This window comes from Rhinolophus hipposideros (assembly GCF_964194185.1).
Source record: "Rhinolophus hipposideros genome assembly, chromosome: 8".
NCBI classification, from domain to species: domain Eukaryota; kingdom Metazoa; phylum Chordata; class Mammalia; order Chiroptera; family Rhinolophidae; genus Rhinolophus; species Rhinolophus hipposideros.
In genome coordinates, this window is record NC_138054.1 from 27038138 (window position 1) to 27064475 (window position 26338).

At 35.7% G+C, this 26338-nt stretch overlaps 2 protein-coding genes across 2 annotated transcripts in view; both read left to right on the forward strand.

Annotated features, from left to right (window-relative positions):
* HFM1 (helicase for meiosis 1) overlaps nucleotides 1-26338 on the forward strand; it is a 108239-nt gene that overhangs the window by 65063 nt on the left and 16838 nt on the right. The window contains exons 23-31 of the mRNA XM_081057708.1: nucleotides 4187-4284; nucleotides 4368-4499; nucleotides 9963-10048; nucleotides 10489-10572; nucleotides 10705-10862; nucleotides 12340-12443; nucleotides 12899-13045; nucleotides 25467-25547; nucleotides 25790-25905. Coding sequence (XP_080913834.1) covers nucleotides 4187-4284; nucleotides 4368-4499; nucleotides 9963-10048; nucleotides 10489-10572; nucleotides 10705-10862; nucleotides 12340-12443; nucleotides 12899-13045; nucleotides 25467-25547; nucleotides 25790-25905 — 1006 coding nt within the window. The remainder of the gene's footprint in view (nucleotides 1-4186; nucleotides 4285-4367; nucleotides 4500-9962; nucleotides 10049-10488; nucleotides 10573-10704; nucleotides 10863-12339; nucleotides 12444-12898; nucleotides 13046-25466; nucleotides 25548-25789; nucleotides 25906-26338) is intronic.
* Nucleotides 21680-22052, forward strand: LOC308501381 (ribonuclease kappa-like; the record flags this gene model as incomplete). Its single annotated transcript, XM_081057707.1, has 1 exon — nucleotides 21680-22052. The coding sequence occupies exon 1, from the start codon at nucleotides 21684-21686 to the stop codon at nucleotides 22050-22052; it is 369 nt and encodes a 122-aa protein (XP_080913833.1). The 5' UTR covers nucleotides 21680-21683.

A 26338-nucleotide genomic window follows, 5' to 3' on the forward strand; every position in this document is an offset into this window, starting at 1 on the left:
CAGTACTTTCTTTGTGATAATGGAGAAAATAAAATGGAATAAACATTGCTAAGGGAGTCACTTACAATAAAGTCAGGAGCCTTAAGGGAGTGAGGCCTCTACACATCTTGTGCCTCAGTTCTTAGAGACGCTATAAGATTGCTAACACTGCTGCTGAACTCAGCTCAAGGCTTAGCCATAAACATCCTGATGGCCATAAATATCCTGGAACAACTCCTTCATGGACACATACAGACTTCTTTCCTTGGTAGTTTTTGCTTCCTTCGTTGGCATATTAGAACTAACCAATCCCTGTTAAACTAGTCAGCAATCCTTCATATGCATGAAATAATTCAGTTGTGAGGGTTTTGCCTTTATAAACGCTGCCTTTCTTTTCTCCAGAGTGCAATTTGTGTTGCTACCTAAATCTGTATCTCTCAGATTGCAATCCTTTTGCTCAGATAAATGCCTTTTATTCTTTATTATAGCCTGAACCTCTTCTTTGGTTAATATTTGATACTGTTCTTCTTGCATCTATTCTTGGTGATTCAGTCTGTTTTCAGTCCTTTATTAATAACTTTTTGTTTCCTCCTTGGAATATTAAAATAATTTTTCTTTATGTTAGGAAATTTCACCATGAAGGTCTAGGTGTGTGTCCTTATTCTTACTTTTTGCACGGTACTCTGGGGACCCTCTTAATATCGAGACTTGTATCTTTCATCAGCTCTGGGAAATTGTCTTCTATAATTTAACTTAATTATTTCTACTCTGTTTTCCCTTCTGGCACTCCTACTAGATGAATGTTGGAACTTCTGACTCTCTCCTCCACATTTTACACTTTCTCAATATTTTTTATCTCTTTCTTCTTTTTTATTGGCTTTTAGGAGAATACCTTAGCTTAATCATCCATCTTACTAATTTGCTCTTCAACTTTACTGAGTTTTTTTTCAGTGATACAGTTTTTATTTTACAGAATCTCTATTTCACTTTCTAAAATGTACATGATATTTCCAACTTCTCTGAAAATATTAATTATGTAAATCAGTTATACTTATTTTGAAACTCTTTTTCTGTGCACTACTAGCTGTTTCCTCAATTGTTAGCTTTTTTTTTAATACTGTGTCTTTTTTTTTTATAGTGGTATTTTTTTCTCAAATATTAGGCAATTCTTCATTGTTTATTTTTGTGTTTGTGAATATCTTTTTGCTTGCTTATTTTGTTACTTACTGTCTCTGATTATTGTAGAGAAGTAGTTGGATCTGTTGTCATGAAAGTGTGGAAATACCTTGTAATCTAAGAATTAAGTCTTCCTATCCTTCTTAGGGGTTTGGTGCCTTACTTGAAGCACTACCCTACCTCTCTGGCCTCAGTGCCTACATTCCCTGCCTTAACCTCTTAATAGCTATCACAACTTAAGAGCCCTCAATGGTATACTCTCTTGCTTTCCTATAGTTTTATAGATGGATACATATACTGCTTAATGCTTAATGTTTTCCACAAATGAGAGAGAGTGGCAGAACACAGCATTCCAGTGAATTGTTGAGTACCTTGATCTATTGATTCTTCTACATGTGTTATGGATAGTCTCTTCCAACTTTGTTTTTCTCATAGATTTGACCTTCTTTCATATATCTGATTTCTAACATTCAGTTTTCTGGCCCTCAATGGTATACTCTTGCTTTCCTATAGTTTTATAGATGGAGACATATACACATAACACACATACGTGTATGTCCATCATTTTATGGAATTTGAAGAGGAGTAAGTATATAGAAGGCTTCATGTGCCATCTTGATCTTTCAGTTTATTCTTTGGGCATTCTCATTTTATGTTTGGCAGAATAAGTGTTTTCAGGATAAAAGTGTTCTCAAGAGAGAGTTGTACAGTTTCATAGTACACCTTTACCTTCTCTTCATTTGAAGGATTTCTACTCTTTCTATACACACACCTATTCTGAACAAACCTTCCTTTACTAAGTTAGCCAGGATACAGAAGGCTTTCAGGAAGTTCTGGTATCAGAACAGGTCTTAAATGTCTCAACCAATGATAACAATAATCAGTAATAACCATTTCTTGAATATTTGCTGTATTTCAGGCACTACATTAGATTCTTTACATACTTATGGCAGAAACTGCTAGCTGACTGTTCTGGTATCTGTTCTTACCTACACAGGACAAAAATTATATTTCCCAGTCAACTTTGTAAGTAGATGTGACCCTGTGACTAAGATTTGTCCAGTTAATGAGATGTCAGCAGAAATGTTGTGTTAGTCTTCCTAGAAGACTGCTTAAAGGAAATGGACTTACATGGTAAACAGGGCATCATTTCTCATCCCCAGACCCTCACCTTTCTCCAACATGCTGCATGGAGTGAATGTGTAATAGTTGGAGCCCCACCAGCCATCTTAGACCATGAGATAGCCTAAGAATGGAAGCCATACATGCAGAGTAAAAATGTAGGAGGATCCTGTGTCTCTGGTTGTTTATAAGACCACCATACCAAACCCGGGACTTTCTAACTCTGGCATACTTTTACATAAGAAAATAAACCATGTGGGGCGGCCGGTTAGCTCAGTTGGTTAGAGTGTGGTGCTCTTAACAAGGTTGCCAGTTTGATCCCCACATGGGCCACTGTGAGCTGCACCCTCCACAATTAGATTGAAACAACTACTGGACTTGGACCTGATGATCCTGGAAAAACACACTTAAAAAATAAATAAAAGTTTAAAAAAAAAAGGAAAGAAACCATTTATATTTAAGCCACTATAATCTATACTGAATCAGTACATTATTTAATCCTTACAATAACCCTGATTTATTCATTACTTAACTACCATGCAATTTTGCCCCCAATAGTTGGGGGCAGAATAGTTGGTGGTATCTCTGCCACCTCACCTGAAATTGTGAAACTTCTGTTTCTACTAAGAACAAGCTCAGGCTAGCTTTTATCTGATGAAGAGAGACAGACAGCCCTGCCAAGGTTCTGTACCTATTGGAATAAATCCCTGTTCTCCTTCCCATTCCTGTTTTGTTAACTGCTTCTTGTAATAAGGTTTTTGACAGGAAATTATGTTGAAAAAGTGTTCCATTTACTAATAGACATATTGCTGTTAAATATAAATACACCAAAAGTCTTATTTTTCACTCTAGCAATTTTGTATATACTCTGCATTTGTACATTCCAGGATAGTTTCACAAGGAGTTTTATTTATCCAGCACTTGAAAGCACTCCACCCACACTTTTCCATCAGTTTTTCTTGGTTAATAAACCATGTAACTTTAGAACCATTTCTTAATATATGATATAAAATAATTTTTACGAGCCAAAACAAGTAGTCTGTAGTTTTAGCTATATGTACCCATTCTAAGAAGTGAGTTGGTTGCTTCTTTCTGTTTTCACATATCATTTGCTAAAACAAAACTGAAATATAACTATCCTACCCGTTCTCTCTGTACATCTGACTTTTTTTGATCTACCAAGAGACCCCCCCAAGAGAATAATGTAAGACAATCTAATAATTTTAGTTCCATAGCTTGATTTATATATCAGCATCTGGCTATATAAGTAAACAGGAGAAATAGGTAGCAAAGAACCTGGGATATAGTAGGCACAGTGGATGGCTCCTTTTCTCCCCTTTTATCACCTACCCCTTAAATTTTGTAGCAAAGAAACTGCTAATTTCTAATAATCAATTAATATACTACCAACCTTCATATGTTGAATAGAATCCTCAGTACCTAACACTATGCTTGTTACTCATAGGCACTTAATAAACATTTGTTCATTATACAAATTGTATTGTTTTTCTATAATACTTATATAAAGTCCAAGGACAGAACTATATTGGAGAAGAATATGACAAAAATGTTAGATGTGTTGAGATTAAAGAAACTGTCTAAGAGAGTGCCCTGTGAGCATTTGAAATTTATCAACCTAGATATTGTAATGAAACTGTTGAGAAGAAATGACATTTTTGAGAGAAAAGAGGTGAATAAAGAAGAGTAGAGAAATGAGAATTGAACTTTTGGCAATTGGGAAGAAGTCAGTAGTTATTTGCAACAATAATGATATAAGATATAGAATCATGTAGTGTCACAGAAACCAAGGCAGAGAAGAATTTTAAGAGAGATACTTTAGTCAGTGATGTCAAATACTGTGAGTTAAGAAATTTTAAAAGAAAATAATGAAATTTCATATTTCCCCCAGTCTTATTCAGGCTCAGCTAGGATGCATTCCCATACAAGACTTTGCTTTGACACAAGATACCTCGAAGATTTTCAGAAGTGGCTCACGAATTACAAGATGTATGTTACATTATTAATGGATTTTCAATATTTTTTCAGTAAACTAGTACACTAGATTTAATATTGGAAACTTTTTTTTTTAGGGTTGGCAGATTTTGTGGCTCTTCAAGACAAGAAGTTTGCTGTACTATTGAACAGTTTGATTTTAGCTAAATGTTTTAAATGTAAACTTTGGGAAAACTCTCTGCATGTATCCAAACAGCTGGAAAAAATTGGTAAGTACTAAATACAGGCAGGCAGTTTGTTGATATCTGCAATTTATTTTGTATTTCACTGTTAGGAAAATTATTCTAAGATGATTATAGACCTTTAAGGAAAAACCATGTTTGTAGGCCTAAATGAGGCACTGTATTTTACTTGGCTTGAAAATCTGATTTTTATTTACTCCGGCTTAAAGGATTCCCTTTGAAATCAGTTGGGAAACCTAATAAAACTTAATGCTCTTATTTTTAAATTTCTTTTAAAACCAAGAGTGAAATTTTGTTTTAGCAATTAGGTAACTGTGTTGCTCTCTCTTCCACTTTTATGTCTGTTTTGATCTCAATGACAAGGTACAGAGCTAACAGTCCTGGCCATTCCTAATTCATTACAGAGAATTATGTCACTTGTTTATATCTTAACTTTTAATTTTTTCAATAACAGTATGATATTATTATTAATCTTCATAGAGATTTTGCAGACAAAAGATTATTTCCCATCTATTGGGATCTAGTTCAGGATGTGAACTGAAAAACTCTAGAGGGTGACATTTACAAAGACTGGGGTATGAAGAAAGCTTTCTAGGTTTTTCCAGTTTGGTGCCTTTGGCTTTGTGACTCTACTCCTTCTTTGATAGCCAGAACTCTAAAAAAAGAGTTGTTATCCTATGGCTGACAGTCTTGTTAGCTTTATGAGTTTACATGCATCTTGAAGACATTAAAAAAATCATATAAGGGGTCATTAGGGATTGTCTTCTTATTCCTTAGAACAAAGATCTCCTACTTTATTTTCTTGAAGTTTGATATCAATGGGTTGCAGAGGGCTGGCCAGTCCTGGGAGCTGGAGTGAAGGTTGGGATTGGCTGATGAAAGTAAGGTCAAAGTAAAGGAGAGATTCCTGATGTAAAGGCTTACCTTCCTACAGAAGTTCTGGCAAACCAAGTGCCACACCCATCCCACAAAGACAGGAGTTCTCAATCATGAAGAAGGTTCCATACAACATTTAGGAAACATGAATTTACAGAAAAATTTGATACTTGATTAAATGATTTTTATTATTTTTGAAAAAGCCAGTCTTTCTGACTTTCTAGAATATTGTCAATCTGGACATTAGTTGAATTCTGTACCTTCCAAATTGCCAAACAGTAACATATTTTTCACATTTAATCAGTACAGCTGAACAAAAAGAAGCAAATATTGTCCAGAAAAATTAATGTAATAGAAAAGTGAGAGTATCTAAACAAAAATGCAAATCTAAGTTTTTATAAAGCACCAGGAAAGAAATAAAAGAACATATTGATTTTCAACAATGTTGGTAAACTAAAAAATTAAAATTCAGGAGAAGTTTTGGAGGAAAATGGAAATAAACATTAAGGAATTGTGAATACTAGGATGAATTATGAATGCTAAGAATGAGTAAGAGGCTGTACTTACCTCCTCCTATGACCACATCAAAATTACAACTAAACTACAGAACAACCATCATTGAGAACTGCCTGAAGGCTAGATGAGTAGAAGTCCTATAACTAAGGATAAGAAAAAGCTACGTCAAGACTGGTCTGAAGAGTGGAGATATGGAATGGGCTCGCCCCACACCTATGGTGTGGTGGTCAAGAAACGGAAGGGATATCTCAGCTGCAGAGGTTCCCCACTGAGGAGTGAGCCCCACACCGGGCTCTCAGCTCAGGATTCCAATGCCAGGAAGAGAAATCCTCATAACTTCTAACTGTCAAAACCATCAGGGATTGTGGCTAAGTGAGACAGAGGGTAGCTGCAGTCCCAGTAAAGGGCCCATGCATGGATTTACTTGCTGATGGACTCCCTCACTCTGTGTTCTAGACTGGGGCAGCAGCTCAAAAAGCAGTAGGGACATACAGGGAGGAACTGAGTTGTCTGGCTTCAAGGCAAGGGCTGGAGGTGCACTTTTCTCCCAGACAGAGTGCTGGCAGATGCCATTGTTCATTTTTGAATCCTCCCCTACAGAGCCTGCAGGCACAGGCAGTCTCCAAGTCTGAGTCTCTATCAACCTAGCTAACTGTTCACCCCACCTTGGTGATTCCAAGACCCCATCCCACACAACTTACAGGCCCACCCAAGCCTCTTTCAGAGGCTCTTCCATACAAATGGCCAGTTTCTGCTCATGCTGCAGACCTTTCTAAAATCTTAAAGGTTCAGAAACCCCAAACAAACTGTTGCTGGCCTTGGCATGCCTGGTAACCTCTTGCTAAATGGCTCCAAGACCAGCACTAGTAGCAACTAACCTTGGTTTACAGCTTAGCCTCTCTCAGGTGCCTCCAAGCCTAGCAGAAGTAGAAATCTTCAGCAGATCACTTTGTAGCTTATACCAGGTGGCCCCAGGCCAGGCACAGGCAGCAACAGACCTTGGCCTGCACCAGAGTCCCTTCCAAGAAGCCCCAGAAACAACACTTTTGGTGGCCAGCTTCAGACCACACTAGAATACTACCCAATCTCCTCCACAAATGAAACAGCCAAAGAACAGACTCCACAGGCACCAGAACCCAACTAAAGTGAATCCTACGTGATAGGGTCAGCCCCTGCACAACAGCTCATCTGCTATATTCACTGCCATTCCTCATAGCCAATCAGCCTGAGGGTCAATCCATCCTGTTGACATGCCAACATCAGTCAAGGCTCAACTACAACAGAAGAGCACACACAGCCCATACAAGGGACACACCTGGAGCACCCTACTCAGGTGACCAGGGAAACTGTGCCACCTGGCCCCACAGGAGACCTACTATATAAGGCCTCTCTACCAAGACCAGACATACAGCAGTCCTACCTAATACATAGAAATAAACACAGGAAGGCAAATGAGGAGACAAAGAAACGTCCCAAATGAAAGAACAGAACAACACTCCAGAAAAAGGGCTAAACAAAATGGAGACAAACATTCTACCAGCTGCAGAGCTCAAAACACTGGTTATAAGAATGATTAATTAACTTAGGAGAAGAGTAGATAATTAAGTGAGAATTTCAACAAAGAGATAAGAAACATGAAAGTGGAGATAGAAACCATAAAAAGAATACAATAATTAAAAAGAATATAATAATTGAAATAAAGACTACATTAGAGAGAATCAACAGTAGATTAGATGAAGCAGGGGACTGAATCAGTGATTTTCAAGATGAGATAAACACCCAATCAACAGCAAAAGGGAAAAAAAATTAAAAATGAGGATAGTTTAAGGGCCTCTGGGACAACATCAAGCATACCAGTATTTGCATCAGAGGGGTACCAGACAGGGAGGAGAGAGTAGAAGGAATTGGAAACCTATTTGAAGAAATAATGATGGAAAACTTCCCTAACCTGGTGAAAAAAATTGATATGCAAGTTGAGGAAGCTCAGAGAGTCCCAGACAAGATTAACTGAGAGGTCCATACCAAGACACATCATAATTAAAATGCCAAAGGCTAAAGACAAAGAGAGAATCTTAAAAGTAGCAAGAGAAAAGCTGTTAGTTACCTACAAGGGAGCTCCCATAATACTGTCAGCTGATTTCTCAACAGAAACTTTGCAGGCCTGAAGGGATTGGCATAAAATATTCAAAGTGATGAAAGGTAAGGACCTACAACCAAGATTACTCTATCCAGCAAGACTATCATTTAGAATAGGACAGATAAAGAACTTCCTAAACAAGAAAAAGCTAAAGGTGTTCATTACCACCAAACCACTTTTACAACAAATGTTAAAGGGACTTTTTTAAGAAGAGGAAACAATAAAAATATAACAAAATGGCGATTTTGGCTACATACCTATCAATTAAATGCTTCAATCAAAATATATAGGGTGGATGAATGGAGAAGAAAACAAATCCCATACATATGATTCTTACAAGAGTCTCACTTCACATCAAAAGATGCAGTCTGAAAGTAAAGGGATGGAAAAAGATATTTCGTGCAAATAGAAACAACAAGTAATCTGAAGTAGCAATACTTGTATCAGACAAAATAGATTTTAAAACAAAGGCTGTATGTAACGAGAGTCAATTTCACTTCTGGATGTTTAAACAAAGAAATCCCAAACACTAATTCAAAAAGCATACGCATCCCTATATTCATTGCAGCATTATTTACAATAGCCAAGATATGGAAGCAGCCTAAGTGTCCATTAATAGATAAATGGTTAAAGATGTGATACATACATTCAATGGAATATTATACATGAAAAGGAAGGAAATCTTGCCATTTGTGACAACATGGATGGACCTGGAGGGTATTGTGCTAATGGAAGTAAGTCAGACAGAGAAAGGCAAATACCATATGATTTCACTTATACATGGAATCTAAAACCAAATAAACAAACCAACAAAACAAACTCAGATACAGAGAACAGTTTGATGCTTGCCAGATAGGAGGGGGTTGGGGCCTGGGTCAAAAAAGGGAAAAGGATTAAATACAAATTGCTAGTTATAAAAACAGTGACGGGGATATAAAGTACAGCATAGAGAATATATAGTCAATAATATAACTGTATGGTGTCAGATGGGTACTAGACTTAAGGTGATCATTTTGTAAGTTACATAAATGTCTAATCACTATGTTATACACCTGAAACTGATATAATATTGTATGTTAATTATAATTGAAAAATGAAAAATTATTTTAAAACAAAGAATGAGTAAGAGAAATTCCCAAGAAAGAATAAAGATATGAGTAAGGAAATAGGAGTGTCATATCATCACCAGTAATATATGTGTTAATATTTTGGACTTTTATACTTCTGACAATATCTTCTATTTTGGGATTTGGTTAAATTCATTTATATGAGTGTAAGAATTTTAGATTTCAGTTTCTTAAAGCATAAAGAAAAAAAAGTCCAAAGATATAAGTGAACTTGATATATTTAAGGAACAAAATTAAAGCAGTGTAGCTGGAGAGTATTTAGCAAGAAGAAAATGGTAGGAAATTAGATGGGTGAGGTAGGCTGCGGTCAAGTCATATAGATAAGGGAGTTTGGCCACAGTAAGGAAATTACCCTTTTATTCTAAATGCAATGGAAAGGCATTGGAAATTTCAGGCAGAAAAGTAAAAATCTCTGATTTAGGTACAGAAACAGAGAAAACTCTTAAGAAAGATATAGTCAATATGCCATAGCTTCATGAAGCAATATTCCCATTCCTGAATCATGTCGTCTTTTTTTAAACATGAGTATAACAGTGTTTCTTGCTGCTCGCTGTATGGATGACATATGATAAAACTAAGGGTTGAGTCTTCATGTGAACCAAAGAGTTCCTCGTTCTTTTATCAATCAAATGCGTGTTTTAGTTTGAAAAAGAAAATATGAACAATTGAATAATGTCACAGTCCAATTAATCCAACTGAAAACTTTTAAAAACTTTCAAAAAATTTGTTATTAGTCTCGATCTGTAACAATTTTTTTCCTAATGTAAACATTTAAGTATAGACTTAGTTTAAAATGGATTGTTTAAAAACTGCTATTTGATTACTTTTCCACAGGTATAACATTGTCAAATGCAATGGTAAATGCAGGTTTGACTTCCTTTAAAAAAATAGAAGAAACAGATGCAAGGGAACTGGAATTGGTATTTAATATTCACTTATTCCTGTTGTTACCTGTATTCTATCTAAACTCTAAAGCAGGGGTGTCAAAACTGCGGCCGGTGGGCCAGCTGCGGTTTGCAGTCCATTGTTAATTGGCCCGCAGCAAATTCCAAAAATATATTTAGTTTACTTAAATAAACCAGGTGAGGCAATACATACTTCACCTCAAGTGAGTGGCCCGGCTGTTTGTGTATTTTACCGCATATGGCCCTTGGTAAAAAACGTTGAAAAAAGTTTGTACACCCCTAAAGTTTAACTTTTCTGTCTTTATTTCTATTAAAAATTATTTTTCTCCTCATAGTCATAAGTATTTTAAATTGTTTTAAGTAATAAGCATTATTAAAACTATTGACTCTAGAAAATATTTTACTAAAAGAACTTTAGTGTTGTGGTAAGAATATAATGATATAAATGTTTTTAGATTTTAAATAGACATCCCCCTTTTGGAACTCAGATAAAAGAAACAGTGATGTATCTTCCAAAATATGAACTTGAAGTGGAACAGGTAAATATTTTCTGGGTTTTTTTAGATAATTTGATTGTTGTTTCAGGAATAATGCAATCCATAGCTGACTTGGATCTGAGTATGAGTAGTAAGGTTATTTTTAACACTCTTTATGCCTATCCTTTTTTAAAGATTGCAAGATATAATGATACCATGGCAGAAATATTAGTGACCATTACATTAAGAAACTTTGAACAGCTGCAAACTAAAAGAACAGCACCAGATTCTCACTATGTTACCTTAATCATAGGTGATGCAGATAATCAACTGGTTTTTAAGCACAAAATTACGTAAGTGTAAAATTTCTATTTGATTTTATTTTTAAACATATACTGTAAAAAGGTAAATTCCACTGAGAAAAAATGTAATATAATCACTGTGGGATTAATTAAATTCCATTTTCCTGACACTATAATGGGATAGTTTCTCTATTTGTCTATTAAAGATATTAACATTGGGTTACATTGTCATTTTAGATTGTTATATTTAGTACTCTAATGATCAAAGTATAAAATCTATCACCATGGTTTCAAACAAGTGAATAGATGACCGTTAGGAGGAGCTGCTGGACTTTCTTATTTCCAGTTATCCATGACCTTACTACTCTTTGATTGTAATCTTCCTTCCACTCACTTCAAAATATATCTTCTATTTCCAAATTTAAATCTAACAAACTACTATAGCTCCATTGTAGGATCCAGTCAAACCAAATCAAGTATATAAAGGTGGTACTTCCCTTATACCTAGTTCTTTAGCATGACATTGTATAATTTTCACTTCAGCTTTCCTGCAAGTACTATTATTTTTTCCCTAGGATATCATAAGCAAGCTCCAAGTATGTCAGTTATAGCTATAGTTAATATTTTTTGAGCACTTAGTAGGTTCCAGGTATTTAATTGTTTAATCGTCCATCATAAGAGATAGGTGCTATTATTATTTACTTGTTATACAGGAAGAAATTTAGACCAAGAGTATTTAATCAGTTTGTTTAAGGTCATATAGGTAGTTTAAAATCTAGATTTGAACCCAAGCATTCTGACTCCAGAGCCTATGCTTTTAACCATATTACTGTATGTACTTGTAAATTCAGGAATGGCAGTGACTCTGAAATGGGAATCTCCTAATTGTTGCCAGTGTACTAGAAGATACCTTCCTAAAATATCTCATGCAAGGTTCCTAAAGGGAATGCAGTGATTGATAGGATACCCCTTTCACTGGTAACTACTCCTGCAACTAGCCACGGCATACTTACAGAGAATATATTATTGTACAAATCTTTATTTTCTGTGACAACTAAATCTAATGACAGTCCTGACTACATGAGACTAATATAAATTCAATCACAAAATTGTTTGTTGATTTGTTTGTGATGTTATTAGATACAAATTATTTTATATCAATTTTAAAGATACTATTGAAGTTCTCACAAAGTCATACAATTTTATGTATAGCTATTTTAAAGTGGTAGTGATTTAAAGGCAAGCTCATGGGTTATTGATAGCAACTATATATTCAGGTAGGCCTGCAATGAGTCAATGCAACTTGCAATCACCTGTTGGGTCAATGTGTAGTTAAGAAAATTATGGTTGTAGTACTTCCACTGACACTCCATTTCCTCTTCTAAGAGTCTAAGGAAAGTAGTTTTCAGTACTGACTTCAGTTTACTACCAGATAGGACCTATTTTAGGATCAATCAGCTCTTAAATATTAATATACTATTTCATTTAGTGTTTAGATAATTTATTAAATGATATATTACTCTTTCAGGGATTCTGTTTTGCTAAAAGCTGGCAATTGGGCTAAAAAGATTGATGTGAAGAGAGCTCTTAAATCTGAAGATCTTAGCATAAATCTAATTAGTTCTGAATATGGTAAGTTCCCTGAAGTGATAAAGATGTGAACGCAAAGAATGTACCACTTAAAAATTTTGCTGAAACAGGACAATAATATGAGTAAATGATATTGGGTAAATATAATATGACATTGGGTAAAAATAATATGAATCATTTAAAGGAAATTTCATGCATTTAGATATGTAAAAGAGCATGGACTAGGATAACAAAATTAAAATTTTATCTGTTCATTTATAGGTATTTTATTTTCCAAGATAGTTAAATTTCAATTATTCTGGAAACATTGATTTCTATGATAACGCATAAACTTTCATTTTTAAACTTTTTTCTTTGCATTTTTATTTCCTGGACTTACTAGCTCTTTTAGTTCGAAAAGGTATAAAAATATAAGCGATATAAAAACAAATAAATGGTGTCATGTATGAATTTATATTATTTCAATAAGGACTTGTATACTTTTTTCCTCTTTCCAGTTGGACTTGATATTCAGCGGAAATTTACAGTCTTTTACTTAGGACCCAAGAAGTTTGGAAATCAAATTATTATACGAAAAAAATTAGAAACAGAGATTTCCCATTCTAAACATTCAGATAGATCGACTGTAACAGGACCCAATAAAGGTAAATAGCTATATTTGCTCCTAGTTTGCATTAAAGCAAATATATGGATATGAGGGAGTGTATAGATTATTGGTTGCCAGGGGCCAGAGATAGAAAGAAATGAGGAGTAACTTCTAATAGGTACATGATTTCTTTTTGTGGTGATGACAGTGTTCTGGAATTGGAGTATAGTGATGGTTGTACAATCCTGGGAATATACTAAAAACATAGTATACTTTAAAAAGGTGGATTTTATGGTATGAATTATATTTCAATTTAAATATCAATTATTATATGCCAACAAAAAAAGAGATAGAAATCATAATTTAAAAAATACCTTACAATGGCATCAGAAATTTCAAATACCTAGTTATATAGTAGCAACAGATATTTAATACCACTACATGAAAACTAAAAATCATTATTGCAAGGAAATTAAGGGAAACATAATTAATTGATATACCATTCTAAGGATTAAAAGATTCAATACTATAAAGATGTCAATTCTCCCCAAATTAATCTTTAGATTCAATGCAATCCCACTCCCAGCAGGGTTTTTTTTCCCCCTGAAACAATACACTGATTATAAATTCATGCAAAAATTCAAAAGAACAAGAGTAGTCAAGATAAACTTGAAAAAAGAAAACATAACTGGACAACTTACTTTACTAGATATCAGGATCTGTTATTAAACAGGAGATAGTAAGAGAATGTGAGGTAGGCATAGGATAGATACATTAACCAATGAAATAGATTAGAGTTCTGAAATGGACCTTTAGATATATAGTCACTGATTCATGACAAAATCAGTGTCATGACAAAAGTGATAGTATCATGCAGTGAAGAAAGAATGGTGTTTTTTAAAAATGGTGCTGGATCAAGCGGATGTCCATAGTAAAAACACAGTATCTCGACCCTGTTGTCATAACCTACACAAAACTTATTGCCGAATATATGGTTGATTTAAACGTGAAAGGAAAACAATAAAACCTTTAGGAATAAAAACAGATCTTCAAGACCTTGGAATAGATTACTTAAACGGACACAAAAGTTCTAATAAAAACATTTGATGTATTTGACAATGTTAAAATTAAAAACTTCTGTTCATTAACAGACACCATTAAGAGAAAGAAAGACAACCACAGAGTGTGAGAAAAAAATTACAATACATGTACCTGGCTGTTATGGGTTGAATTGTGTCCATATGTTGAAGTCCTAACCTCCAGTACCTAAAATGTGACGGTATTTGGATATAGAGTCTGGCAGGAGTTAGTTGAGTTAAAATGAGGTAATTAGTGCGGCCGTTTGGCTCAGTTGGTTGGAGTGCAGTGCTCATACACCAAGGTTGCTGGTTCGATTCCCACATAGGGCCAGTGAGCTGCGCCCTCCACAACTAGATTGAAAACAACAACTTGACTTGGAGCTGATGGGTCCTGGAAAAACACACTATTCCCCAATTAAAAAAATGAAATAAAATGAGGTAATTAGGGTCGGTCCTAATCCAATATGACTGGTATCCTTTTAAGAAGAGTAAATTAGGTCACAAACACACACAGAGGGAAGACCATGTGAAGACACAGGGAGAGATTACCATCTATAAGCCAAGGAAAAAAAACAACCCTGTTGACACCTGGATCTTGGAACTGTAGCCTCTAGAATTGTGAGAAAATAAATTTCTGTTGTTTAAGCCACTTAATCTGTGGTACTTTGTTATGGCAGCCTTAGCAAACTAATACACTAGCAAATAACTATTATACATGATATGTAAAGAACTGTGTCTGTAAGAAAAAGATAAGTTATTAGAAAAATGAGCACAAGATTGAACAGACACTTCAAAGTAGAGGATATCCAAACAATCAAGAACATATCAAAGGATATTTAATAAAAATTAACTTATAATGAAATCACTCTACTGAAAGGACATAAATGGAAAAGAAAATGCCAAGTATTGCTGAGGCTGTGTAACAGCCATTAATCTCAGTCACTAATGTGAAACATAAATTGGTGCAACTTCCGTGGAAAACCAGCAATATTTACTAAAGTTTAACATATGCATATTCTATAAGCCAGCAATTCCCCTTCTGGGTATATACCTGACAGAAGTGTGAATATGTGTTCACCAAAAGACATATTTTGGAATTTTCATAGTGCTACTATCATATTAGCCCTAAACTAGAAACCAGCAAAATAGTCATCATCAGTTCAGTGGACAAATAAATTGTGTATAACGACCCAACAGAATTCTACAGGGTTGGCAAACTATTTCTTAAAGGGCCACATATTTTAGGTGTACAGACCACATGGTCTCCTTTGCAATTACACAACTCTGTCTCTGTAACTCAAAAGCAGCCATAGATAATATATAGGTGAATGAGCATGGCTGTGTTCTAATAAAATTTTATTTACAAAAATAGGTGGCTGGCCCATGGACCATAACTTGGCAACTCCTAATATAGAACAATGAGAATGAATGACCTATAGCTACACACAATATGAATGGATTTCACTAACATAATGCTAAGCAAAATAAGTCAGACACAAAAAGGATAATACTGTGTGATTCCATTTATATAAATTATAAAAATAGGTAATATTATTATGGATTGAATTGTGTCCCCCCAAAACATACATTGACATTCTAATTCCTGATACCTGTGAATGTAACCTTATTTGGAAAGAGGGTCTTTGCAGATGTAGTCAAGTTAAAATGAGAATCCACTCTAATTCAATATAACTGGTGTCCTTATAAGAAGAGAAAAGATACACAGATTCAGAGAGGAGAACTCTATATAAAGATACAGATCCAGAGAAAAGCAGTTATGCAAAGAGAGAGGCAGAAATTGGAGTTATGTTGTCACAAGCTAAGGAACTTGTAGAGCTATCAGAAGCTGGAAGAGGTAAGGCAGGATCCTCCCCTAGAGGTTTCAGAGGGAGTATGTTTGTGCCAGCAGCTTGATTTCAGTCTTCTAGACTTCAGAACCATAAAAGAATACATTTCTGTTGTTTTAAACCATGCAGGTTGTGGTACTTTGTCATGGCAGCCCTAGAAAACCAATATACTAATGTATGCTATTGAAAGCCAGGATAAGGGATACTTTTGGCAGTGGTGCCTGAAAGGGGGCATAAGATTGACTTTTAGGGATGCTGATAATTCTCTGTTACATGATCTAGGTGTTGATTATGCAGGTGAGAATTCATTGTGCTGTACATATATGTACGAGTGTGTACTTTTCTATATTTATATATAAGTAAATAAAAAGAAATAATTTGAGTCAGAAATGTGGGTTTTACTACACATATCTTGGCTCTGATAGGTACTGCCTGTTGTGATCTTTGCAAATTACACTTTCTCTGAGCTTTAGTTTTCAAATCTGTAAAATGAGGATAACAGTATTTCTTAGCTGCATTCAACACCACTGATAAACGTTTTTTGTTTTTATCTTAAGCCTGTTCTTAAAATACTTGCTTAAATTGTGGTTAATAAGCAAACAGAGAAACGTTTCCATGACTACTCTTCCTTGACTTGCCTTCTTTCTCAAAGACTACGTTTTTCATTATATTTTCCTTACACTTTCTATCTCCAACTTCTAAATGGTAGAGTTACCTAAGACTCAGTCCCAGGCCTCCCTTTTTCTGTCTACATTATTTTCCTAGGTGATCTTAAATGCCACCGATATATCAAGAGGTCTACTGAATGAATACCTTTATTTCAACATATCCACATCTGAACTTGTGATCTCTTCTGCCTTTCTGCATCTTACATCTAGTGTACTTATTTCTTTCCCAGTCTTCATTTCAGTTAGTGGTACTGTCATCTGTTCATCTACCAAGTTACTCAATACTGTAACCTAGGAATCATTCCCGACTATTCCATTTCCCTTATCCCATATTCAGTATGACAACATGTCCTATCATTCTGTTTCCGAAACATATCTTGAAAGAGGTACGTTGTAGGTCCTCAGTAAGTATCTGTTGAATGAAATTGGAGGAATACCTACTTAAATGGTTGTGTTAATAAGCAAATGAAAAAAGTATATGTGAAATTGTTTTGTAAACTAATGAAGTGCTTTCTAAATGTTAGCATTGTTGATGTTATAATGCTACATCTTATTTTTGAAGGAAGTACTTTCCATTTCCTTTTTTTTTTTCTGAAGGAAAAAAAAATCTCATGGTTGTATATGTTTGGATATAAAAAACAAAGAAGGGTTTCTGCCTCGTTTTCAATCATCCTCTTTTCCTTAGAACTGACTTCCAAATCACAGAAGTAGGCTATGTTTGTCTTATTTACACTACATTCTCAGGTCTCCATTTGGCCACTATTTTTCTGGCAGCAAAATTATCAGGACCAAGTGACCTTCTTTCATTCAGTCCCAAAGCCAAATTCCCAAAAGGAAGGAAATACCTCAGTTAAAGAAGGACAATTTAGAATTAGGACTGCACTAAAATAATATAATCTCTGAGCTGTCAGATAGCCATCCTTTACCATGGGCAGAAAGAATCATATATAGCTGCACAGTGGACGAGAAGTGTAAAGCAGAGGTACGGAGAGCAACAAAGATGAGAATGCCAGAGCTAGGGTGCTGATGACTTTCCAATTCTTGGTTTCAGTTCCTCCTGATGCCTACCTAGCTGCATTACAGCTTTTGGATTTTGTGAGATATCTGTGTTCATGTACTTTGTTTTAATACATTAAAAAAAAATCTAAGCTGTTTTTAAAAATAGCTTGAATTGTTTCTGTTGCTTGCAACGGTAGTAAAAAATTGAAATGTTTTCTATACTTCCTACTAGTATGAGCCTTTTATAAGGGCAAAATTTCCCCACATATTCAGCACAACCCTGTGGAAAACAGATAAAAGATGCTTTCTATCAGACAGATAATGTTTTATTACACACATATACACACCCTTCTCATACATAATATACATAACCATCCCAAATCTTATTAATAGCTCAATTGTATAATTCAGTTCTTATATGCAAATTTCATATATCCCCATCATAATACACAAGTATACCTTGAAACATAATATACACACACTGTCTTCATTTTCTTTCTCAGTAACAGACACAATGAAGAGGTCATATTTACCTTACTAAGGTTGTGACAACGAAATTTGGGCTTTATCAAATCAATCCAAATTTTAGTTTTTCTGACCTCTTGTCAGACCGTATTATTAAATGATACAAACTGATACTTAGTTCAAGGACTATAGTTGCTAAACAATTGTTTCCAAATGTGGTTGCAAGTTCAACAAATATTTTACTATTGTATGTTGTCAAATTGTAGGACCATATATGAAAACAAAAGTATGCACCTAAGTGTATATAATTAAAAATTCTTTCTATGCTTTCTACAACTCTGAAAACATTCTATTAACAGCAGTTTTCTCATATATAGTTATAGTCCAAGAGGTAAAATTTTTGTAGAATTTAAGGAAAAATATTTTTACTATGTTTAAGGTATGGTAATGTGAACAATATACTTTTTTAGTTGTAAAAAAATTAAATTTTTTCAGGCCAATTACCTCTTAATATATGAGGTTTAGGCATTTAAACTTCTGATCCTTTAAATGCATTCTCAATGAGAAGTATGGGCTTTAATTTTAATAAAATTGATTTGACATTAATAAACTCATTTGCATTTGCTATGCCATTCAGAGTATGAAAATTTAATGTACTTGAAGAATGCAAGGATAAAACCAGTGCCCAGGCACTTTGGAAGTGTGCACATTTAAATACTAGTCAAAAGGCAGTCTGCTTTTCTTTATGCTCTTTGGTGTATACGTGCATTAGATTGCAAAGTCAAGGACTTCAGTGTGATTCTTTTCTTGACAAATAAATAACAAAATCATATTTGACAAAAAAATTAAACAGAGATGCTCTCTCATTTAAAAAGTAAAAATATAAAGTGCGTAAATCTATGCTTAACATAAATTAGAAACTGCAGAAGTCAAAGTAGTATTCTTTTAGCAATATTAACTTCAGCAGCTTATGCACAAACGAAATCATTTGAATTCACAATTAAGATATGAGGCTAAGTGTGTCAGAGATGCCTGCTATTTTCAGGTTTTTTTCAAGCAACTGACCCTTGTTCCACCAGCCATTATTGATTCCATTAACCTAATTTTAAATATTTTCCTTAAATACATTTCTAGTTGACAGTAATATATTTGTTTTACTCTAAATACTTGTAACTAGGGACTTTAAAAAACACATTATATGTAAATTAGTATATGAAAATGTATGCATTTTGGGTTATGAAAGTGATGAAGTATGGAATCTGTTAACTTTAAAATATACCTGAGAGTACAGCTTACTTAGGTCAATTTTCTCTGAGAACGTTATTTTTCCAATTACGAATCTATGTAAGCTTATACTTGTTAATAAGACAGATTCAGACAATTTGCAGGATGTAGGGGTGGAGTGGGGGGGGTGGGAGAGCACTTAATATTTTCTAAGTGCCATTTCAACAGAAATGTAGTGAAAAGTTTTTGTCACTTTGGTAATATCCATATGTTAATATTCTGTAAACAAACTTGTACACAGTCCTCATTCCTGACAAAGCTTGCTAACTCTGCCTTGAAATTTTTGGAAGTCCCCAGAATCTTTAAAATTAGAGTCCCAGATCCTTATTAGTTTTCAGCACTAGGAACAAATGTGTATAGTCATTGTGCACCATCTTGTGGTGATCTGTAGAAATACATTTATTGGAAGTCCTTGGATTAAAGGAGAAAGCAACTCCTTATTCCTTATTGCAAAACAACAACCTGCAAGGCATTTCCTCCTAGTCTTGCCACCCGAAAATAGTAGATTCCTTTCCTAAGTAAATTAAATGCATTATTTGGGGAAAATTAGGCAGCTAGTGTAGCAAGGGAGGGAGGGTGGTTTGAGAGAACAGGCTTTGGAATTAGACTACCTGAATTAGAATCTCAAATTTGCTATTTACTATTTGCACAGTCTTGAACATGTTACTTAACCTCTGTATGAATCAATTTTCTCATTTGTTAAATGGAGATAGAATTGGACTGCTTTGGTTGTCTAACCAAGGATGAAGAGACATTTGAAGAAAATCTAGAACATGTGAAAGAAAGCCCAAAATAAGCAAACAGAATGTGGATGAAGGAGCAATGGGATAATTCAGGAATGTAATAAGATATAATATAAACTAATTAGTAACCTCAGAAAAATTAAAGTTTAAAGTAAAACCATAAAACAGAATAGGATGGCATAAAAAAAGAGAGATTAAAGAGTGAGAGCAAGTAGAAGGAAGTAAAAACTATGATTGGAAAAAAAAATAGCTTATCTAGAAGGCCAGAAAATAAATTCAATACAATCTAAATGAAAGCAAAAGGCAAGGAGAAAATAAAAGAGACAAAGGGGCCAATCTAGGAGCCTGATAGTGACTAATAAGTGTTCCAGAAAGACAAAAGGAACAAATCAGAAGAAGTGATTTGAGAAAATTATCTAGACTTGAAGTAAGACATACATCTGCACATCAAAAACGCTTACTTAGGGAGCGGCCAGATGGCTCAGTTGGTTAGAGCACAAACTCTGAACAATTGGGTTGCCGGTTGGATTCCACATTGGATGGTGGGCTGTGCCCCCTGCAACTAAAGATTGAAAGTGGCGACTGAACTTGGGGCCGCCCTCCACAGCTGAATTGAAGGACAACGACTTGGAGCTGATGGGCCCTGGAGAAACGCACTTTTCCCCAATGAAATTAAAAAAAAAAAAAAAGGTTTACTTAGTGCTAATTAGAATGAATGAGAGATCTACAAAGGAGGAATAATTGCAACTTTTCAGAACATCATGGATAAAGAGAAAATCATAAATGCTTCTAAGAAACAAAAATCAAAGTTGTGTTAGTATTTTTATCAGCAACACTGGATGCTGGGAGACAATGAACTTAAAAATCTTGGGGAAAATGATTTTTCAACCCTGTGATCTATACCCAGCCAAACTATTAAGTGTGAAAGTAAAATAAAGACATCTTAATACATTCGAAGATTCAGAAAACTGAACTCTCACAGGCAATTTAAGGATGAGCACAATAAAACAAAGCAGTTAACAAAAAAAGAAAAAGTCAAGAATCAGGAATCATGGATTAGGAGCTTAACGAAAGAAAGTTCCAGGATGAAAACTATAGCACAGGCCTAGATTGCATTAGGAGGAGGATGGAGGGTTCAAGAAAGGAGGTATCAATGAGGGGGAATTAATAAATGGGTGAAGTGCTTCCGTATATATTTGTCTTTATCTTTGAAATATTGAATGAACTTAAGGTAGATATTACTATACTAAAAGGAAGGCAGAGAAACAATATGCTGCCCAAGAAAGCACTCCACTTGATTCTTCATAAAATCCATTTTTACCTTCTACATATCTCTCAAATCAGTCCATTGCCTTTGACTCTACCTACTACTACCACCACTTAGACTGAGTTACTTTCATTTTCTTGCTTAACCGACTGCAGTCACTTCTTAGCTACTTTTCTTGCACCCACTCTGTCCTCTCTCAGATCCATTCTCTTTAATAGACTCCACTGACTGATATTTTCAAAATGAAAATTCAATTATGTCCCCTCTTTTTAAAAAACAAACAAAAACATTTCCGTGGCTCCCCATAACTCTTAGAATAAGAAATGCAAATCAGGCTTTTCCCCATGCGGCCCATCCCGGGCTTCCTCTCACCGCCTTCCACGCGGCGCATAGCTAAACCATTCCCGACTCCCTTCATGGTGTCGCTTCTGTGCTGTGGGCCCAAGTTGGCCGCCTGCGGCATGGTCCTGAGCGCTTGGGGAGTGATCATGTTGATAATGCTCGGAATCTTTTTCAACATCCATTCCGCTGTGCTAATTGAGGACGTCCCCATCACGGAGAAAGATTTTGAGAATGGTCCCCAGAGCATATACAACCTTGACGAGCAAGTGAGCTACAACTGCTTCATTGCTGCGAGCCTTTACCTCCTCCTTGGAGGCTTCTCTTTCTGCCAAATTCGGCTCAATAAGCGCAAGGAATATATGGTGCGCTAGAGCACAGGCGTTTTTACCCTCTTCATACCCTTTAAATACTCCCCCTCTATTTAAAGACTCTCCCCACTCTCTCATGATCCCCCATTCTGGTGCCCTCTGCCGGACTCGCGTTCCCTGGCGAGAGATTGAATCCCTGTTCTCCGATCTCTGGTGCCAGGCCCCAGTGGAGGGAGGCTGGGACTGGCCATCACCTGTTCCTCCAGTTCCCTCTCCTTGTCCAGTACCACAATAAAGAGAAACTACTCTCTTAAAAAAAAAAAAAGAAAAAAAGAAAAGAAATCCAAATCATTAACATCCCCTACAGGGTTCCATACTGTCACATGGTCAGTCAGTCCCCAAGCAGCAGGGCAGCTCCTACAAAGTCTTGCCTCACCTCTCTAGAATTGACTGGTAAAGACACAAGAGACCCAAATGAATTTAGACAGTTTATTACTTACAGAGGACAAAACAAGATCAGCATGGTATCAGCTGCTTGCATCCCTAATCCCATAAAATGACACTGAACTGGAGTGGCCAGATGACACAAATGGTGGGTTGCTTTGTTTTTGAAGAGTCAACTCTCAAAAGGCTGCAATTAAGCAGTTGTACCTGAAAGGGACGAGGTGAAAAGTCCTATACTTACTGGAACCAGGAGACAGCCTCATGCAAGATAAGGAACCTCCTACAAGCTAAGGAGGCAGAGGAGAAATGGCCTTTAACTTCTTACAAGACGACCTGTCTTGACATGTCCCAAGGAGAATCAAAGGGCGTTCTGGTAATAGCTGAGCCTTGCCTACAGGGCATGTGTGGAGACATGCAGTTGCCGAGGTGCCAGGGTAGAGCTGTTACCCTACAAACATAGGCTGACTGACCTGTCTACCACTACAGTCTCATCTTGTCCACTTGTTTCTCAGTGTGCTATGCTTTCCCTTGTCCTAGAACTTCTGCACGTGCTATCCCTTCTGCCTGAAACACCCTTTTTCTTATCTCTAGGCCTTGTTAACTCCCACTCTTTCTTCAGTCCTCAGCCCAATTTCACTTCCTTAGGGAGGTCTTCTGAGAGATTCCTGACCAGGACAGTTACTTCTCTTCTCACATAGCATTCATTGTGCACCTCTCCTCAGAGTACTCAGAACAATTTTAATTTTATAATTACTTGCATAATCTTTAATTAATGTAATAATAGAGATAACATATGCACTAATATATTAGTTTATCATTTAATTTAAAATGCCTTCACATAATTTTATATTTTCATCTCTGTGAGGTAAATAAAATAGGTATTATTTTTAATCTGTGTTTTACGTGTAAGAGCCCATATTAGAAGTCATGTGTTTTAACTCTAGTTTAGGGTGCCTTATACTTCCCCGCTGTTTTTCATGTATATACAGTAAGTACAAGGCAGCATACAGTAAGTGGAGAGGGACAAAGAAAATGTCATAGGGGCACAAAGGAGAGAGAAATTACTTCCAGATGGGATGATCAAAATAGATCTCCACAATGGAGGTGCTATTTGAGTTGTCCTCGAAAGTTGATAGGCTTCTGATAGACAAAGAAGTGAGGGTCTTCTTAGACAAGAGGTAACATCAAAAGGAATAGAAAGGCTTGGGACTATTTGAATAATGGCAAGTGAATGTGTTTTGATGGACATGAGGATAATACTGGTGCTAGAAAAGGAGGCTACATACTGTGAAGGACATCAAATATGGAGTTAATTATGTTGACAGCAGAAAGTAACGTTTGTAAGTGGGCAAATGATCTGATCAGAGTTGAACTTGTAGGAGGATTAATTAAGCAATGGTATAGAATAATTCATAGCATGGTCGGACGGAATTCAAGGAAATCAGGTAACTAAGTGAGGGATGAGATCATGAACTGCAGCAAAACTTCTCAACCAGTAAGCCACGGCACACCTTACAAAGTATGATGTCAAAACCTTTTAGCCAAAGACCACTGGGAGCACACCTGTATTTGAGGAAAGTTAGGTATTTTTTAACTTGCTGCAGCAAAGGAGAGCACAGCACTGGCAGAACTGTGAGTCATCTTGGAGTTGGGAGGAGCTTATTTTAGGGTTTCATCTTATGCAGAGTTTAGAGGAAGCAGAGGTTAATTCTGGATTGGGTGCTCTCAGAAAGTGGAGTGTTGGGTATTTTGGCATATCTTGGAGACGGGAGGATTAAAGAAATAGTAATCATTTGTGTTAGCCAGAAGAGGGGGATGTTTAGTTATTTTTGTGGTTCTTGAGTGTTCTTGTTTCTAGTTTCAGAAATAATTGTACCTTAGTCTTATCTCTGTCTTCTGTTATAGTCACAGACTGCCTTATCTGAGTATTGTGTATAGTCTTACAGAGTTGTGTATGTTCAGTTGTGAACACTGTGGTTCAGCTGTCAGCTTCCAGCTGCCGGGGATGTTTTATTACTTTATCAGTACCCAATACACTGACCGGCAGCCTTCACGATCTCTAGTCAGTTGCCTCATATGGTGGGCAGCATTATCCATTTACCCAGGGTATTAAACACATACAGTATTATTATTGTCTAGATGTGCCTTGAAAAAGGTTGATTGAGCAACAGCACTGAAAATGAAGAGTAAAAGACCAAGAAAGGTTGTGAAGGTTTTCAGAGCTCTTCACTATGTACAACACTTCTATTTCACTCAAAAATCTATGCTCCAGCAAAAATAAACTGATTTCCATTTCTACAATCTGTAATTTGTTGCCTTTACCTGGAACATCTTCTCTTAGTCCACTTCTCATGTCCAGATCCTGTCTGTCCCTCAAGGACCAGTTCAAATATCTCTCCCTTCCCCCTTGTTACTAGTGAGAGCTAAGATCAAGAAAAAGCATACTTAACATTTAATAAATGAAGAACAAACTACATGTTTAGATATATTAATTCCAGCTTGGGGGGATCAAGCTAGAAGCGATTTCTCCTTTCTGTGAGTTTGTATAGCAAATCCTTACACCCCTGAAGCACCCATTTCTAACATTTATTAAATATATATGGTGTCCTATCAATGCTATAGCAGCTGTCAGTGATGCCATCAAAGTGCTCCGTGGTTTGCTTCTTTCCAGGTTCTTCAGGCTTAAGTATAAAGCAGCAGAAAAATTTCAAAACTCCACCCTCATTCTTACCTCATTCAGGACAAGAGTTACTGATATTCTGCAATATTTGGCTCTACTTATACCAGAGAAGTTAAGAAAAGCTTATAGGAGGCTTTATGCTCCTGAAAAGCAATGGGGCTAATAGTGGGGCAGGAATTAACTGTTATCAGAAATATCTTTTTTAAAGTTAAATATTAAATGGGTTAATATTGGAAGAAGTGTGAAAAAAATCAATCTTTTTGTACTGTAAGAAAAAATGGATAAAAATTAATTATATTAATTTATAATAATAGGTGTAGTAAAAATAGCTTTATTTTTCTTTTCTAACTTAGGAATGACTGCCTGCAAAAAACCTGGGAACCGAGAATGTAATCATCACTGTAAAAATAAGCATACGTGTGGACATGACTGCTGTGAGTTCCATAAAACAAGTTTATTTCAGGTTTTAAAAATTGAAAGTTCTTTGATAAATAGTAATGATATCCTAATTATCTATGTGTGATATTTATATTATGCAGCTTATAACAAATAATTTTCTTTCTATTGTGGACAACATAAAAAAAGTAAATATTAGTTTAGAAACTTTGAAGAAATTTGGCTTTATATGAACAATGCCTAAAGTTGAACCTAAAGACTCTAGGATTTCTTTTCGTAGGTAAAACTGGAGTTGCACAGAAGTCAGAAATGAAAGAGCCAACAATTTCTTCATATTTGTCTGATTTAAGAAACAGGAATGCTGTTTCTTCTCTTCCTCCAGTTAAACGTCTCAAGGTTAGTTTTAATAACAATTTCCTCTTGTTCTGTAATTAACTGTATATAAATATTCCTTTATTTTATGTATCAATTAGGTAGGTATCCACAGTGTACTGTAGAGTTTATTGAGGGCTTGACTAGGAACATGATCATTATCCATAATACTGTTTCTAAAGGAAAAGGTATTGTAGTTCTTAAAATCAATCTGTAAATCCACTTTGGCGACATAGTTATACAGCCCCATTCCTCATTAGCCGAGAGAAGAGGGAAATGGAGAAGGATGTGTAGCCTAGACACTCTTGCCGTTTCCTGGCTCTGTCTGTGCACCAAGATGAGCACTGAGCAAGAGCCTCCCTTCCAAGTGATGCTAGTGCCTAGCAGACTTAGCTAAGCCTACGTCATCATGTCCAGGGCAGTTAATGAGGCCACAGAAGAGAGCCAAGAAAATGGC